Source organism: Orcinus orca, chromosome 13 (genome assembly GCF_937001465.1).
Source record: "Orcinus orca chromosome 13, mOrcOrc1.1, whole genome shotgun sequence".
Classification (NCBI taxonomy): domain Eukaryota; kingdom Metazoa; phylum Chordata; class Mammalia; order Artiodactyla; family Delphinidae; genus Orcinus; species Orcinus orca.
Window position 1 is genome coordinate 26621577 of NC_064571.1, and position 18837 is coordinate 26640413.

General features: G+C 38.4%; 1 protein-coding gene across 1 annotated transcript in view; it reads left to right on the plus strand.

Moving 5' to 3' along the window:
* Positions 1-18837, plus strand: part of LOC125960887 (uncharacterized) — a 147809-nt gene that overhangs the window by 69954 nt on the left and 59018 nt on the right. The window contains exons 4-5 of the mRNA XM_049696252.1: positions 2385-2520; positions 4166-4265. Of these exons, the coding sequence (XP_049552209.1) occupies positions 2385-2520; positions 4166-4265 (236 nt within the window). The remainder of the gene's footprint in view (positions 1-2384; positions 2521-4165; positions 4266-18837) is intronic.

The following is an 18837-nucleotide window of genomic DNA, read 5'->3' on the forward strand; positions in this document are numbered from 1 at the left end:
AGTGTCAGTGGGGATTATGTGAGCACGAGTCTTTCAGAATTTGAAGTAGAAAATGGCTCAAGCATCTCCTACAGTTAGGGTACATGTGGTTACAGTAGAATAATTTAGAGAAGTGAAATTGGGTCTGTCTCTTTAGGTTTAAATATATGACTTGGGGATAATAAAGGAAAATCATTACTAGCACAACAAGGGATATTTAAAATAAAAGATGGTTTTAGGTACACCACTAACTTTCTTACAGCGTCAATGATAAATTGTTAGGTATTATATTGATGGTAGCAGGCGGTAACATGTCCCTTTGTAGTTGAAGCTTTTTTTAAAGCTTATTTTTTTTTAACATCTTTATTGGAGTATAATTGTTTTACAATGGTGTGTGAGTTTCTGCTTTATAACAAAGTGAATCAGCTATACACATACATATATCCCCATATCTCCTCCCTCTTGCGTCTTCCTCCCTCCCACCCTCCCTATACCACCCCTCTAAGTGGTCACAAAGCACCGAGCTGATCTCCCTGTGCTATGCAGCTGCTTCCCACTAGCTATCTATTTTACATTTGGTAGTGTATATATGTCCATGCCACTCTCTCACTACGTCCCAGCTTACCCTTCCCCCTCCCCGTGTCCTCAAGTCCATTCTCTACATCTGCGTCTTTATTCCTGTCCTGCCCCTAGGTTCTTCAGAGCCTTTTTTTTTTTAGATTCCATATATATGTGTTAGCATACAGTATTTGTTTTTCTCTTTCTGACTTACTTCACTCTGTGTGACAGACTCTAGGTCCATCCACCTCACTACAAATAACGCAATTTCATTTCTTTTTATGGCTGAGTAATATTCCATTGCATATATGTGCCACATCTTTATCCAGTCATCCGTCAATGGACAGTTAGGTTGCTAGTTGAAGCTTTTTTGTACAAATAAGCTGGAGGGGTTTTTTTTTTTTTGGCTCGATTATATATTTATTCTTTTATAAGGCAAAGAGGAAGAAAGGGAGGGATAGACTAAGAAAGTATGGAGCAAAACATTTCCTTAAATCACATTTAAAATAAGGTAGAGTGTAGTAAAATACAGGAAGGTAGACTGAAAGGCAACAGTAAATTTTTTTAAAAGAACTTTTATAATTATATTACATCACTTGACAGAGCTGTAGTGCTTTGTGTAAGCCTTTAAAACTTCCCCCAAACATGTTCATTCACCTTGATTCAATCATGTGCACAGAAGAAGTTCCTTGTTGGGTTGGTAAAGCAGAATCATATCCAGGCTCTAGCTAGATCCAAACACTATTGCAGTTCTGTACAAACCTGTGTGGTATGTACAGACAGAAACAGTAATATGTAAACCTGTTCCCCTTTGGTACATTGATCATTTCCTAAACTTATTTCACCTGTACCCACCACCCCTCCCCCCCCCCACAAAGCACTAATACTCCTGTAAGATATATTAAATGTGTTGATTTGGATAACTAGAATTTGATCGACAGAATTCCTCCAGCAAGAGGGAGTTTTAGGTAGAATGGAAGAGAAACTCATGGAAACGCTTGAATGGTCCTTTCCTTGATTCCACAAAATGAGTAAGACTGATCGAGTCCCTTTAATATGCAGCATCCATATTGCATTTGTTCTTACATTTTATGCTGTAATTAAATACAGAGTAAAAGTTATTGAGTGAATATTAAGTTTATTGGGTAGCTGAGTTGATAATTGTATTTTATTTTTGTGCATTGGAAATCTATGTACATTTATATTGTAGGAATATGGCAATGCTCCAAGAAAAATGAGAAATTCACTGGTAATTTCCCACCCAAAGAGAGCCACTGTTAACGTTTTAATATTATATACTCTTTGTGTCAGTTTGTTTTTTAGTCAAAAATGGCATCTTATTGCTTGAATTTGCATTTCACTGATTATGTGATAAAAACTCCTTTTTAGGGCTTCCCTGGTGGCGCAGTGGTTGAGAGTCTGCCTGCCGATGCAGGGGACGCGGATTCGTGCCCCGGTCCGGGAAGATCCCACATGCCGTGGAGCGGCTGGGCCCGTGAGCCATGGCCGCTGAGCCTGCGCGTCCGGAGCCTGTGCTCCGCAACGGGAGAGGCCACAACAGTGAGAGGCCCGTGTACCGCAAAAAAAAAAAAAGAAAAGAAAACTCCGTTTTAATTTAATTTTTCTTGAGGTAACATTGGTTACCGCCTCTCAGCTCGAAATTCACTCTTTTGTTACTTGCTCTGTGAAAAGTGCTGTGGGTCCTTTAAATAGTTTTTCCTTGGCCAGCCCGTGTGATGTTAGGCTTTCCTAATTGATGGCACCTGAGGAAGGTGTTGCTTCGTGATGCCCCGGTGCTTGCTGGGAAGGCTGTTGGTGGCGTCTTCAGCACCCACTCACTCCTGCAGCTCCGAGGGCGTCCTCAGCCCTGCTCCCGGGGCTCACAACTTCTCCGGTAGTCGGCTTCAGCAGTGCGCAGAGAGAGCAGTGGACGACAGCTTCCGTCAGCATCTTCTATCAAGCAGTTTTGGAGTAGCGCCTCAGGTGAGAAATCTCCCCGTGCATAGTTTTACTGGAACCCTAGAATGTGGATTTCCAGCAACTTACAGAGGGCATATTTCCAGAAAGTTCCACCAGGAGACACCACAGCAGCTTCTTTACCATCCAGTGAGCCACAGTCATGCTCTTTTCAACCGGGTCTGGACCTCAGTCCTGTGGGCAGGGAGGAGGAGGTCTTCTTTTCAACTGGAGGGTTAGCGGCTCTCCTTATTTCTGCTAACTGTGTGTTTTGGCGTTCTCTTTACTTGTCGCTGGCCATTCCTTCCTTACTCTAATCATCTTTCATAATTAATAGTTTTTTCATTACACTTTCCATGCTCAAATTACTGTTTGTTTTTCTTCTGGTTGGAGCCAGAATAATAACTAAATAATCTAATATTAGTGTGTTATTGTTTAATTTTAAAACCCATTTTTCACATTTTTTTGTTTCTACATCATTATTTTAATGGTTTCATAGTAGTCCATGTAGTAGTAAATACTTCATGCCTATTGTTATACAGTTTATAATATATGTTTTCATTTTCACAATTGTAGACAGTGCTTTAGTGAACATCTTGGTACACATCCTTTGCTCCTATCTATAATGATTTTCATTAATTCTCAGTCATTTGGACATTTTAGTCAGAGGCAAGTGATGAACACACCACGTCAAGTGCTTTATATATTTCCAGGGGAATACTGAACATATTACTTAGCACCATAGCAAAACATCAGAAAAAAGTGAGGAAATCATGATTTTTATTGTCTTCTGCCAAACTCTCATAGCAAGAATCTGAAAAATCTCTGGTGAAACAGAACTGAAACTAGATTTGAGATTGAGCCATTAAATCCCAGTTATCACCAATCACTTCTGGCTGCTTCTGATTAAACACTTTCTCTGTGTTTACGATTGGAGAATCCACCTCATGAAAAGAATGGCAAATGGGAAAGAAGTAAATGATTCGGAATATCTTGGTCGTTCCTGGGAGAGCGCTCTGACAAAGCAAGCGGTTTACCTGAATGTCTTAAGCAAACTGAGCTTGGCTGATTTCCTGTGCTTACAGAAAAGAACCGCTGTAGCTTCAGCTGGAAACCCTAAGCCAGTGGCTCAGTGGTTGTTTTTTTGACGTGCCTGCATCACAGGTATAAACAATCTGCGATGTTGAGCTAAACGTACCTAAACTGCTGAGGATCTTTCAGGTTAATTTAAACCAACAGGGAATGATCCTGACTGGCAACAATAGAAGATTCTCTCCCAGCGGGAAGTGCATGGGGGCATCCCTTCTAGATCAGACATGCTTCAGAGACTGCTTCTGGAAGCGGTCGTCTTAATTGAATGTTTGTGTCTGAATGTTTGTTGCTCACAGATGTTTCTCACCAATACTGTTGAGCCTTTTGGTGGTTTCTAAAAGAGGCTATGTTAATCTCAGAACAAGGAGATACAACATATATGACGTGTAATCACACTATAATGATAAAAATAGACATATGCCATCATTGTTGTCATGGGCAGTATCAAAAACTCAACACAGTCACTGTAACTTATTGGGCACCTGTTATGTAGACAACATGTCTCTTGTCCATGGATTAGTGTAGTTAATCCTCACAAAGCTCTTAAGAAGTAAGTACCAATAATATCCCCATTTTACAGATGAAGACACTGAGGAAGAGAAAAGTTAAGAATTTGCCTATGATTAGTTATCCATCTGTTCAGCCAGTGCACAAATTACACTGCCCAACTCCAAGATCAGGTGAGTACAATGGCCTGAGCACCATGCTTTACTGCTTCCCACGTATTTAGGAGCTAAAAGAAATCAAGTAGTGGACCTTAAAGAAAATCTTCCTCTACCTTCATTCAACTCTTTTCGCTTTCATTGTGGTGGAGTCTGTGAGAGACTTAATGTATCATGTAGAATTATCAAGTTAAATGACTGCATTTTTCCCCTTAATTGACCATTTTGAATTGAATTGCTTGGATTTATCAGATTTTTTTATAATGCAGTGTGGTCTACAATAGCTCTTGCCAGCCTCTTTCCCACCATCACTACACCTGAAAAATAAAATTCACACATATGACATTCTATCATATGCTTATCCAGAATTAATGCACAAAGCTGCATAAGTAAAAATCTGTGGTTTATGCACAGTTTCTTCCAGGCCAGCTGCTGTGTCTCCCAGTCACCCTAGGGTCCGCAGTTAAGGACCTGCAAGTCTAGAGAAACTGAGAGAGACGTGTTCGCTTGGCCAATAGATCTTGAGCACCTATAAAGTGCAAGGAGCTGGATCACTGTGGTGGACTTGTCGGGGATTTAAAAATAATAAGACAGCCTAGGAGACAGGCTTTGACACCACTGACAAAAATACACTTCAATTACCAGGCAGTGAGAAAAGGAGGGACGTGGGTAGAGGAACATGTCAGCAGGGTGTGCTGCGTGTGGCCCATCTTCAAGTCTCAGTTGAATCCTACTGTTCAAATGTGGGCCACTTGGGGGAAATTCTGTACCATGAGGGTTTTGCTGAATGTTTAAAAAGTCTTACAAAAAGATGAATAGGAGACATAGCAGGTGGCAAATCAGAAAGTTGTGTCTTGTAAACAGGGGGAGGTCAATCCAACCTCCAAATCCCAAAATATATCAATATCCCATAATAGAGAATCACTATCAGGGAACTTGCTGTTTGTTTATTAGTGGCAGCATGGCATAAAATCAGGATAATTCAGTGTTTAAAATCCCTACTTTGTTTGAATTTATAACTAGTATAAATACTTCTAAGATTATATACATTTAAATTTTTTCTGCAACAAGTTAGACAGGATCACAAATTCACATGATGCCCAAAAGAACACTCAGAAATATTTACTGAAAACCTTCATTCTAGTGATGAGGAAACTCTAGCTCAAATAAGAAGCAAAAAACCATACTCAAGCAAACAAATCTGTAAAAGAGTTGTAATCAGAAATATCCAGTTGTCCTACCTCCTAATTTTGTGATCCATCTGCTTCACCATCAGTCAAAAAATCTGATTCTTCGAAGAAAGAACTTTGGCTTGGCTTTAGAGAGTAAGATTTAAAAAAAAGAAAAAACAAACACTTAGGCAAAGGAACAAACAGCCAAAATTAAGTAAATCTGGGATTTTTTTTAAACCAGCGTTGTCTGCATTGTTATTTTGGGCTCAGAGCGATGGCTTGATGCCAAATTTAAATGGAAAGCATTATCTACTCCATATTTATAAATCTTTAGATTCTGCATGTGTCATGAAAAATGTAAGTAAATTTTATAATAGTAAGGTGTGTGGGATTAAATTTGTATTCTATGTTGAAAAGCTCCACGGTAGGCAATTAATTCATGAAACACCAGCGATTGCTGCCTTAAGGGCTACATTGCTAGATAAAATTACAGACCTCAAATCTTATGATTACACTGGTATCTCTTTTTTGTGTGGTCTAGGGAATATATCATCTTAAATTGAATATTTACCTAATCAGTAGGCTAAGGGTATCTTCTGGGTTCTGCCCCCTTCGACTCTAGAACGCGTTGTCTAGTTGTGAATATTAATATGCTGCTTATATAGGTAGGTACTACTGCTTACTGTTTTCACTTCATGGCACACTTATTAAATGATACTTGTATGCTATACTAGAATAAACTAGAGGGGATCTAAATGGAGCTTGGTAAAAATTGTATAGCCTTTATATTAAACAATCATAAAGTAAAACAACTAATATAAATAAAAATTTAAAATAACAAGCCATAATAAAGTATAAAGTATTGGGAAAGATATCAAATACTTAATTTACATAATTTTCAAGTAATGCTTTTCAGGATTTTTACTGAGAAACTTGTAGTTGCTTCCACAAACATAAGTGTTTTTTGGTTTTTCTGTTTGTTTTGTTTTGTTTACCAGGTCTTATTCTTGAAGTTGTGACTGTAATTCTAATCAATGTTTTAATAACATCTCTCTATTTTTGATCGTCACATTAGACAAAATTTTAATCATTTTTACGATCAAAAATGTTAAGCCAGTGTTTTTCAAAGAATCTAGTTTCTTCTTTCTTTGGCACACAAAAACTCATTGCAGTATCATCTGATGATGTGTATGAGACTGAATTCGCTCCAAGTTGGTGGTTGCTTTTGTAAGGTATGTCCCAATAATGATGGTAGAAGGCACAGACTGGTAGAGCCTTCACATCCACTAGGCGGTCATATCATCTTTACATGAAGATAGAGATGGGCGGGTAACCACCTAAACCCACGCTGACAAGGTCTCCTGGGACTCCCGCCCCTGACCTGCTGTATCTTTGCTCTGGATCATTAGTTCTTGTAGCAGTCCTGGCGATCTCTTGTTCACCATGAGCATTGGCATACTCGCCGCTGGCTGTTGCACAAGTTGATGCCTGCTGGTTGAATGGCGAGAGAACTTTGATGGACCCATGGGTGTGGCGTTTCTCACGGTGTCTGCCATCCGAGACCACTTTTGACCTTTTGTCTGACTCTCTCTCTCTCTTGGGTAACCTTCCTGGGAGACCCTACAGAGGCTATTTGTGGCTGAATGTGAATAGTTGCAGGGTTCTGGGTAACCCAGGCTGTACCAGGCAGCCCCAAGTGTTGAGGGGATCATTATCTCATGTCCCACTTACAAACATTAGATTCAGAACTGTATACCTAAGCAGACTGCTTGGTACCCTCTGATTCAGGTATGTGACTTAAAACAGCCTTGAAGAACTTTGAAAGTAATATAAAAAATGGCAAACTTCTCTATTTTACCCTTTCTTTACCTAGACTAAACCTGCAGCCTCACAGGAGCTGAGAACATATTTATTCTTTATCTTTTACTTCAGACACTCAGCAGGAAGGTAACACACTTTGAATGAAAAAGGACAATTCAAGTTAGGTTGGTGCTTTGCCTAAGCCAGAAAGGTTTAGGGAGAGAAATTGAGGATGAAGAACAAAAGAGACAAGCTTTTTCCTTTTCTTTTTTTTAACCTCTCATGGTTTGACTTAATTCTATTATTTGAATGATTTTGAATTGATTTGGACACACCCACATTTAAATATAAGTTCAAAAATGCATTCTAAAGTCAAATGGAAAGTAATTTGTGTGGTCTTGTTATGAAAATAATTGTTTTATTCTCTGTATACTCCAGTCTCTCCACTCATTTATTCATACTTGTATTCATCTATTTACACGTCATTCATATATTCACAAAATATTTGTTACTGTGGATACTATACCTGGTATTGATCTAGGTGCTGAGCTGGAAAGGTGAAAAAGTCATTATCATTACCTTGGAGGGTCTCCCAGTCTTGAGGGGAGTCATAGAGGTTAACACATAATTATTGTACAGTTGGACAAGTATCATTATAGTCTTATGAACAGAATATCAGGAGAAAAATATTTTATTTAGTCTTATTATGTATTTGAGTATTCACGTGCCCAAGATGGAAATCTATCTAATAGAGTTTGTACTTTTAAGGACATAATCCAACATGATATTTTTTAATTGCTGAGATCTTTTCTCCATGAAGTGAATTAGGAGCCCAGGCTTCTTCTATGTCCTGACTCTATTTCCTAGGGCCTCAAAGCCTTTGGAATGTAGTTGGAAGACAGGGGAGAAAAGGGTGTAGAGGCTCTGCTCTTAATCACTCCATCCCAGAAGTGACATTCATTACCTTTGCTCACATTCCATTGACAGGGTATACATGCAGGAGGTGCTGGGTCCTGCAGCCCTGGCAAGTTAACATCTAGCAATAGTTTTACACAGACGAAGGCTAGGAGCTCTTTGCTGAATCGCTCACATTCTCTGGACAAAAGTAAGGAAGTCTGTGGCTGTTTATCCCCTTCTCAAATATATGCTTCATTTTTTTCCATCCCTCTAACTCTAATCATGGGCAGCAATATTTCTTCAATATTTTATCCACTCACACTGTCCAGGGAGGTTTCTTTGGCACAACAAGCAAGGCACACTGGGTTTATTTTTATAGCACATTTCCCACAGTCGTATCAGATAAAATGCATTACATCTCACCGGGTGACTGCTGAATAATCTCACAACTGTGGCTTCCATGTGAAAGGCAGAGATGATTAGCTTCCAAGGTGTTTGTGGGCCAGAATTGCTCTGCTTCCCTTAACTAGGTAGGTTAGTAGCTGTTCGAGTTCTTTGAGCTTTGTATACTGTTCCCTTGATTGACAGGAAGAAATCATAGACTTAATAGTCTGGTTGTGAGGATTAAATGAGATATTTTATATAAATTGCTAAGCATGGCTTTAGGCACATATAGAAAGCAATCCATAATTGAGGCTCTTGTCATTGCTAATTAAGGATAGGATATTAAGCGAAAGTGGAAGTGTCCTTTTTGTGGAGGAGGATGATATACTGAAACATTTAAACGTATTATTTGCTGTAACTAATTTCTAATGAGATTTCAATGTGTGCTTGCTGTCTGATTCCCCAAGAGAATGGATTTTCTCCCTCACTTTATCACATAGATATTGCCTGAATAAGGTCCTAATACCTGTAACTGAATTCACTTTTAGGATTGCACTATCCTTTAAGAGGCAGCAAAATATATTAATAAAGAGTGTTCTAAACTCAGATTTCAAGTTCTAGCTGGGTTACTTATCAGCTGTGTGACCTTGATCAACCTGTTTCTGAATCTGTGAATGTTAGCCAGTGATATTCCTTTCTAGGGACATTATGCTGGGAATGAGATGATTTATATAAAACACTTAGCAGAGAAGATGGCATAGAGCAAGTACCTAATACATGTTACTTTAATCATGATGATTACACAGAATATTGGGATTGGGGTCAGATGACCTGAGTTTATATCTGTGTTCTGTAGCTTTTAATCTTACTGAGCCTCTGTCTCCTCATCCATAAAATTGGGCTAATAATATTCTCTTCACACAGTTGTTACGGTGATCTTAACGTATGTGAAAGTTCATAGAATCTTGCCTAGAACCTATAAAATATTAAATACGTGTTAAAATTATTTTCTTTTATTTGCGGTATCTGTGGCCCTAGGCAAGTTGATCTGCCTCTCATATTGGTTATGCCTCCTACTTGGCCTGTTATAGTTAACATCAAAAAAAAAAACAGGGTTTCCCTGGTGGCGCAGTGGCTGAGAGTCTGCCTGCCGATGCAGGGGACACGGGTTCGTGCCCCGGTCCGGGAAGATCCCACATGCCGTGGAGCGGCTGGGCCCGTGAGCCATGGCTGCTGAGCCTGTGCGTCCGGAGCCTGTGCTCCGCAATGGGAGAGGCCACGACAGTGAGAGGCCCGCGTACGGCAAAAAAAAAAAAAAAAAAAAAAAACCAAGAAAACAAACCCTCAAGCAACTCTAAAAATAGTACTATATCTAACATTATTATTTAAGAAGAGGATGGCATTCTGTTCCTGAAGGATTTGGCCATTGGAATTGTGGAGGAAGACCATCTTGGGATTTGTGTGGTGACATTTCTTAAATGCATGGTATAGCATGGGTTGCTTTCATCACCCAGTAGGGAAATACTAATATCTATAATTTTATAATCACTAACCCAGATTAACTTTAAAGCCATTAGTAAAGATGAATTCCATTTTGATATTTAGTACCCTGCTAGAGTATCTCTCACTACAGAAGTTTAAAATAAGCATAAAAATAAATCCAGAAACAGATAAAACTAGCCTGTGCTGTGGAACACCATATTCCCAGGCAGTCCAATCTGAGGTCCACAGTCAAAAAAGATTTTAATCTATGAACTATGTCTACAGTGGGTGTTGATGGGAGACAATGAGAAATTGACGCCTTTTTACCCTCCCTCTGTCCTGAGGTGGTTTCTATTTCAGGTTCGATCATTACACCATTATAGAGAAGCCCTGCTATGCTAATATTTTCCTTAGACTTTGAACAAACTCAGACACCATAAGATTTTTTTTTTTAACAAGGAGGGAAACCTGAGAGCTTTCTGTGGTATCTCTCTTGTACTCCTCCTGTTCTCCTATGTGGATGCCCTTCTCTATCTTATATCACTTCCCCAGTTCAAGAATCCTTCAAGAGTAGCCTCAAAGCCCATCTCTTCTTTGCAAAGTTACTTGTTCCATATTGCTTACATAGATCTCTCTGCTTCCAACCCCCTTGAAACACTGTTCTTGTCTTTCAGTTGAGTGTTGAATCACAGAATTTCTATCATATTATTTAAGTATTATTTAAGTAGCGCAGGGAGAGGCTAATCCTTGAAATCAGGAAATAATTATATCTTAAATTAGAATTTACAGCTCCGTGGCAGTGAACACAGTGGCTAAATAAATAAAAATTTAATTAAAATGGTATGCAATGAGGGCCTTACAAAAATGCCGTTAAGAATAACATCGTTTGCATAAAACTGAATATCTAAAAACAGCTAGATAACTATTTAACTTTCCATTTGTATGTATAGATAAAGCACAAGGATTTGCCCATTAGGATTTTATTTTCCATGGTAGGTCATTTCAGATGCTTTACGTGACCCTACAGGCATCTTTTTCAGATTACCTTTGTACCCTGGTTTTTCATCTTGGGACTGCCGCCATGTACAATCCTAAAATGTTCCATAAAGGCTCAATCTTGCTTTTATGTCATGAGCCGTTTCCATTTAGTTAAAATTAAACTCTCAGCTACAGGAACATCTCCCAGGACTCAAAGCTTTGCCTTCTCAGTTAAAGCGTCTAACCTGCTAGCTTCCTGAGGGCAGTGAGCTCAGAGTGAAGCTGAATGACAGTGAAACCCCAAGTGACGTGACATCGCTTCATTCCAGAATGGGTGTTCCCCGACGGCTGCATCTAACATATGCACAAAATCTCCCTCTCGATTTGCACTTCCAACACCATTCCTAAAATGTAAGCATTGTTCTTTGGTGTCCCATAGGTAGCATAAATTAAATGGGATAGTTTTTGTATTGTGTTCCACCTCCACGTAGATTTTTCTTTACTGGTTTCTACATGTGTCTCAAGTTAAAGCATTGTTTCCTAACTATCTCACTCCCTCTCCTGTTTACCCTCCTGTCCCTCACTTGCATATGAGAGCACAGTAAGCAGACACCTTTCCTAGTATCCACCATTGATCCATCCCCTATTGCCCTGTCCTCGTAGGACCTGATTTGATAGGAAAAGGTGTTCATTCTCAGATATTTACCAGCATGAGTGAGACTACCAATGCTTCATCCTTTCATTCACTGTGTTAGGTTTGTAAGAGACACATGGAACAAAAGGGGCTTAATCTCTTTTGGCGCCCAGCTGGAAATCCACAGGGAGAGAAGGAGCAAACAGGTATGCTGCTAATTATCAAACAGGTTGTTATGATGGGACATAGAACAGGGAATGAGAGCTCACCTGGTTAGAAGCAGGTGATCAGGGGGTTGACTTTTTAATAACTTTATTGAGGTACAATTTACACACAATACATTGTTCATATTTAAAGTATACTAAATACTGTGAGTTTTAATATATGTGTAGACCCACAAACCCATCATCCCAATCAAAATACCAAATATGTTATAATTCCCAGTGTTTTCTTGTGCAGCTTTGCAATTCTTTCTTCTCTCTATGCTTTACTCACTATATATTAGTTTACATTTTCTAGAATTTTATAAAAATGGCATTATGCTTTTTTTTTTCTTGGTCTGGGTTATTTTACTCAGCATAATGATTTTGAGATACATTCATGTCATTGAACATATCAATAGCTTACTCCATTTATTCACTTACTTATTTATGGCTGAATAGTATTCCACTACAAGAATATACCACAATTTAACTTTGCACTCCCTGATGGGCATTTGGGTTATTTCCAGTCTTGTCTTTTATGACTAAATCTGTTAGGAATATTTGTCTACAAGTCTTTGTGTGGATGATATACTTTCATTTCCTCTTGGTAAAAATTTAGAAGTGACCTTGCTGGGACATACTATCAGGACTTTTGACTGATGGAACAGCATAAGAGGTTGGAATACACACAGTAATGAATCTTTGAAGGAGGAGAGTTGGGGTACCTTTTGGCCCCTTCCCAGGGGATAAGTATATACTTCAAAGGTACCTCAAATTTGCCAAGTTTTGAGTCTCAGTTCTCGACCTTCTTTTTCAAGTGTGGTCCCTTGTCAGTATTCCTTTGTTCAGTAAATTGTACCACCATCTGTGAAGTTGGGCAACACAAAGTCAGCCTTGACACCTACCTCTCTTTCAGTCCCTTTATTCTATTGGTCTTCAAGTCCTACCGTTTTTCCCTCGTGAAAATCCCTACCATTTGTACTGCCCACGCTCTAGTGTGGGTCACTGCAGTCTCCCCGCCGGACCACTGGGCAGCATGCTCACCGTCCCCCATCCCTTGACTTGTACTCTCCATCCATTATCTGTGGTTAACATAAAATGACCTTTGAAACATGATATACTCAGCATAAGCCTGAGTATATCACTTCACAGATTAAACCTTTAAACAGCCCTTCATAATCCTTGGAAAAAAGCCCAAAATCTTTACCATGGTTTACACAGTCTGCATATCCGTGTCCCTGCTTAATGTACGTACTGAGCGTTACAACTCAGTATTATCCTCCGGTTCCATTTTATGTTTCGCCTACAGTGAGCTTTATTCAGGTCATCAACTTTTCCAAGTTCTTTATTACCTCTGGACCTTTACACTCCAATGTCCCTGCCTTTCTCTTCATTTATTTGTCTGACTCTTACTTAACCAAGTTAAATATCATTTCCCCTAGAAAACTCAGGTCTAGGTAAAATAACTTAAGCCTGATCCTCCGTACCAATCTTAAGATATTACAATGGCGAAGATTCTGGTCAGCCTCCCTAATTAAAAGTAGGGCCTAGCTCATCACTTTTGCATTCCTAATACCTAGTACAGCAGCACATCTTGAACATATTAAGTGCTCTAATGCATTTGATCATGAAATAAAAGGCTATGACAGTGATCTAGACTTTATATAACAGATGCCTGACAAATATTTGAAAAGTTGAGATGAATTCAAGAAATGTTTCTCAATAACCAACGTGGATGTCACCAATTTCATACACTAATATCCATGACTTTGCTTATGACAGAGGCCCTCTGGCTCTCATTCAAAATTAATTTTATACTTAGTCTACACAGTCCTAGTAAATTCAGGTATCAAATTTGTTATACCAGAATATATTAGAAACAGAAAATCCAGTGGTTGAAGAGAAAAATTAATGCAGTTGTGTATAGGCACACACACTGCAGCAAAGAGTGAAGATACTGAAAAACACGGAACTGTAATTCAAAACCTCAGTAGTCTAGGGTCATTTTGTCGAGGGTCATATGATCTGATGCCATCATTTGATTGGAGTGGAGGCAGATTTTGATGTTACTAATTAAGGTGCTGATCTGATGAGTCTACTGATAATCATAGGTACGCTTGATTGTGTTCTGTGTGACAGAAATGGAGCTAAGCTCTCTTTGCATTATCTCATTAAATTCTCATAATGACCCTATAAAATTGGTATTGACTTTATAGAAGAGAAAAGGAAAGTTGAGAGAAGTTAAATATCTTGGCCTTGGCTACCTAGCTTTCAGATATGACTCTAGCCTGCTTAGTCTAAGTAGTCAAGAAAGGATTAAATTATGGGCCAGATCCACTTAGAACCCATTTATCTTTATGACTATATGTGTTATGGATCATCAGCCCATGATCATACAGACCCCCATCAACACTCATCTTCCTTATGGCAAGTGTAAAATGCAGTGTCTCTACTGGGAGATGAAATTTTTTTCCACACTTGTGAGTGATAGACTCCTATGTTCCTAAACATATTTTACCTCAACTAATTAATTCCAGTGTTGCATTAGGTAAACCTCTACTCCCCAGCTCTGTCTTTTAAGGAGTGCTCACTACCAGGTAATGACTCAGGGACAGCCCACCCCCAATCAATTCCTCCTCTCTCCCCAACTTCTTCACATTGTCTGATTCCCGACCTCCACTGTTTTTGATATATTTTACTCTCTTGGATTTAATAAATCACCACCCCCCCAAATTCTGTTGTCCAAGTCGATATAGACTTCCCCTTCCTTAGCCAGGACCCCACCTCCATTTAGCGTTTTGAAAGCCCACCAGTATGGTGTATAACCAGTACTCCCCACCAGTGCAGTCAGCGTGTCTCCATATCTCTGTTTTCACCACTTACCTTCCCCCAGAAGACCAGCAGGATTAATCTCATCATGCTTTTATTCCCATTTTACTCTGTAACTACCAAAAGTCCAAGCATTCAAGATATTTAAATACTAATTTTTATCCCCATAACCTCTTACATCTCTTGATCTGATCTAATCTCCCGTCTCTTTCCAATCTCTCACTCCCCAAATAGTTTCTGTGTATCCTTTAGAATATATAATCTGTCATTACCAAAATTTCCAATCTTCAGTATTTTCCCTTAATGTTTCCTTTATCTTCTGACTTGAATAAAAAACTGATTTCCGGCCTTCCCTGGTGGCGCAGTGATTGAGAGTCCGCCTGCCGATGCAGGGGACACGGGTTCGTGCCCTGGTCCGGGAAGATCCCACGTGCCGCGGAGCAGCTGGGCCCGTGAGCCATGGCCGCTGAGCCTGCGCATCCGGAGCCTGTGCTCCGCAAAGGGAGAGGCCACAACATTGAGAAGCCCGCGTACCGCCAAAAAAAAAAAAAAAAAAAAAACTGACTTCCCCTGATGACACAGCTTTCCTTACTGTCTCCTCAGAGAAGGACAACTCTCTGTTGTAGAGCTTAGAGACTAGATTGTCATTCTCTTCCCCCCCACAGTGCTGCTTCTAAGACATTTCTCTTAATTAAGAAAAACAAAAACAAAACAACAACAAAAAAACCAAAGCCTCAGCTTGTATGAAGTATGTGCCAACAAACTGTACTATCCTGGCTGTCATAATCATCTATTAAATCTCATTCATTTCTCCTCATTTCCTGAATGTTTTTGCTTGCAGCCTCCTATTTTTCTGTCACTATTCTTGTCATTATTTTTGGAGATTTGAAAAGTCCCATAGCTCATCTGCCCGAATCCCAATTAGGGAAAAAATCTGCTTTATGGTGATAAATCCCTCTTGATCATAATGACTTTTTAAAAATATGTTGCTGGAATCTATTTGCTAATATGAGGTAGAACTTAAGATCTTAAAAGAAATGTGCTTCTAGTTACTTTTGGGTAAATTTTCCATATCTGATTTTTGTATTAGGATTCTTCTAATTTTTTAATACATTGGAAAATAACTGATGTCTTTCTAAGGTGTATATCTTTGATTATATTTTCTATTTTCATAAAGCTACTTGTATTCTCTACTCAAAACAGGAGTAAATAATGGCTGCATATAACTAATCAATAATCAGCCATTTTGTCCAGATTTTCAAATGTGTTGGTATAAAGCTACCATGGTATTCTTTTGTAGTTTTAAAAAAAACTCTCTGTTTTATAGCTAGTCCCATCACTATCATATTTGCCAAATATTGCTTATTTTATTGGTCTTTCTAAAGAACAAGCTTTTGGTTTTATTTGTCAAGTTTACTGCTTTTCTTCTCTATTTTTGACTTTTCTCTTGATTAATTTTGTCCTTCCACTCTTTGGGATTTACCTTGTTCTTTTTCTATGTCTACTGTTCATTTCCTGTAGCTTCAAGAGCCATTTTCAACAACTCAACGAGCTCTGCTGGCTGTGTCATGGCCACTTCATCATATGCCATTAAAACTTAATCTCATACACTGGGTGAAGGCTCAGCAGTCTTATTTTGCTTTCAAAATTGTTCTTTGGCCTTGGATCCTTCTTCTTCTCCTAAATTAGCACTATCATCAGGGAAGATTCTAGTGGGCCTAGGATTCTAGGCTTGCCTTTCCTGCAGTTTCATAATAAAAGAAAAAACATTTCCACCCTGTTTTTGATGTTGATCGAAAATTTAGCAACACTTCTTTGCACTATATTCAAATCCCAAAATATAAGCAAGCCTTCATGCACACAGGCTCACTGAAATGTCATAATTTTAAACTATGTATGACCTTGAACAATGACCTTTCCAAATACTCCACACTCTGCCTAGGTGTTCAGACTTTTTCATTCCTACAACATCTTTTACACATGGTCGATTTGTGTCATAAGTTCTTCCTCACTCCCACTTCTGAGTATATATCCAAAGGAAACATCATCATTATTAGAAGAGATATCTGTACTCCCATGTTCATTGTAGCATTATTCACAAGAGCCAAGGTATGGAAACAACCTAAGTGTCCATAGTAGATTAATGGATAAAGGAAATATGGTATATATATACACAATGGAATATTATTCAACCTTAAAAAAGAAGAAAATCCTATCATTTAAGTCAACATGGATAAAACTGGAGGACACTATGCTAAGTGAAATAAGACAAAGACAAATAGTGCATGATGTCACTTATATGTGGACTCTAAAAAAATAATGAAATAAATCAACTCTTCCCTCCCTGGACATTTTCCTCAGCAGAATCTAGCAGCCTCTACTATGAGTCTTACCTTTTTTTTTTTATTGTTTGTACCAGATCACAACCCCAGGGAACCTATGTATTTACCGATGTATATCTAGATTATACTTTACCATTGTTCTTTTTCTTTGCAATTCATTCCATCCACTTCTGGCATCAGAACCTCATTTTTCCTTTGGAGAAGTCCTTGTGATTCAGGTAGGCTTTGTGTCTCCTCCCTAGGCTGTGTGACTTGGGGCTGGCTAGACACAGTGTTTTATATATACTCTGTATGTCTTAAGTACTTATTTCTCTGTTTTCCGTCATTTTCCCTCCACATTTTAGTGTAGTTATTTTTTAATTGACATTTGTAATCCTTTCTTTTGTTTGACTAAAGTACTGTTCAACCGATCTTCTGAGTGCTTAATTTCAGCATTTTTAATTCTAGAAGTTTCTTTTGGTTGCATTTCACAGACAAGTTTTGCTTAAATTGTACATGTTGTCCTTTTTTAATACATTAATCATAATTTTAAATAATAGTTTCATTGAGATATAATTTACTTTCCATATTATTTAAAGTGTACAATTTAATGTGTTATGCATCTACCACCACAATCAATTTTAGAACTTTCATCCACCCCCCAAAAGAAAAAGAATCCATTATAGGTCACTCACTCCCCCATTTCTCCAAACCCTAGGCAGCCACTAATATACTTTGTCTCTACAGATTTGTCTAGACTGGACATTGCATACAAATGGAATCATACAATTACTTAGCATATTTTCAAGGTTCATCCATGTTGTAGCATGCATCAGTACTTGATTTCTTTTTATGGCTGAATAATATTCCATGGTCTAGATATTACTATGTTTCATCTATCCATTCACAGTAAATGGCCATTTGGGGTATTTCCACTTTGGGGCTCTTATGAATAATGCTGCTGTGGTTGGATTTACTGCAAGTTTTGTATACAGGTCTAGATTTGTTTTTTAAATTAACAGACTATTTCGGAGCCGTTTCTGGTTTACAGAAAAATTAAGCAGAAAGGACAGAGTTCTCATACCTCCTTACCTCTCTACCCAGTTTCCCCTATTATTAATATCTTACATTAGCATAATACATTTGTTATAGTTAATGAACCAATATTGACACATTATTACTAACTAATGTCCATGGTTTACTTTAGACTTCACTCTTTGTTTTGTACATTATATGATTTTTGACAAATGTGCAATAGCCTGTATCCACCATTACAGAACCATACACAGGAGTTTCTCTGCCTTTAAAATTCCGGGCTTCACCCATCCTTTTCTCCCTCCCCACAACCTCTGGCAACCACTGATCTTTTGACTGTCTCCACACTTTTGCCTTTTCCTAAATTTCATATAGCTGCAATCATATAATATGCATGTAGCCTTTGCAGATTGGCTTTTTTTCACTTAGCAAGACGCATTTAAGCTTCTTCCATGTCTTCTCATGGCTACATAGCCTTTTCTCTTTATTGCTGAATGCTATTCCTTTGTACCGATATACCATAGTTCGTTTATCCATTCACCTATTGACAAACATCTTGGTTGATTTCAAGTTTTGGCAATTATGAAAAAAACTGTTATAAACATCCATGTGCAGGTTTTTATGTGGATGTAACTTTTCAGTTCCTATGGGTAAATACCAAATAGCATGATTACTAGATCACTGTATGGTAAAAGTATGTTTAGTTTTGTAAGAAACTGCCAAGTATCTTCCTAGCAACAAATGAGAATTCCAGTTGTTCTGCATCGTCAACAACTTTGGTATTTCAGTATTTGGATTTTAGACATTTGAATAGGTGTGTAGTGATATCTCATTATTGTTCTAATTTAAAATTCC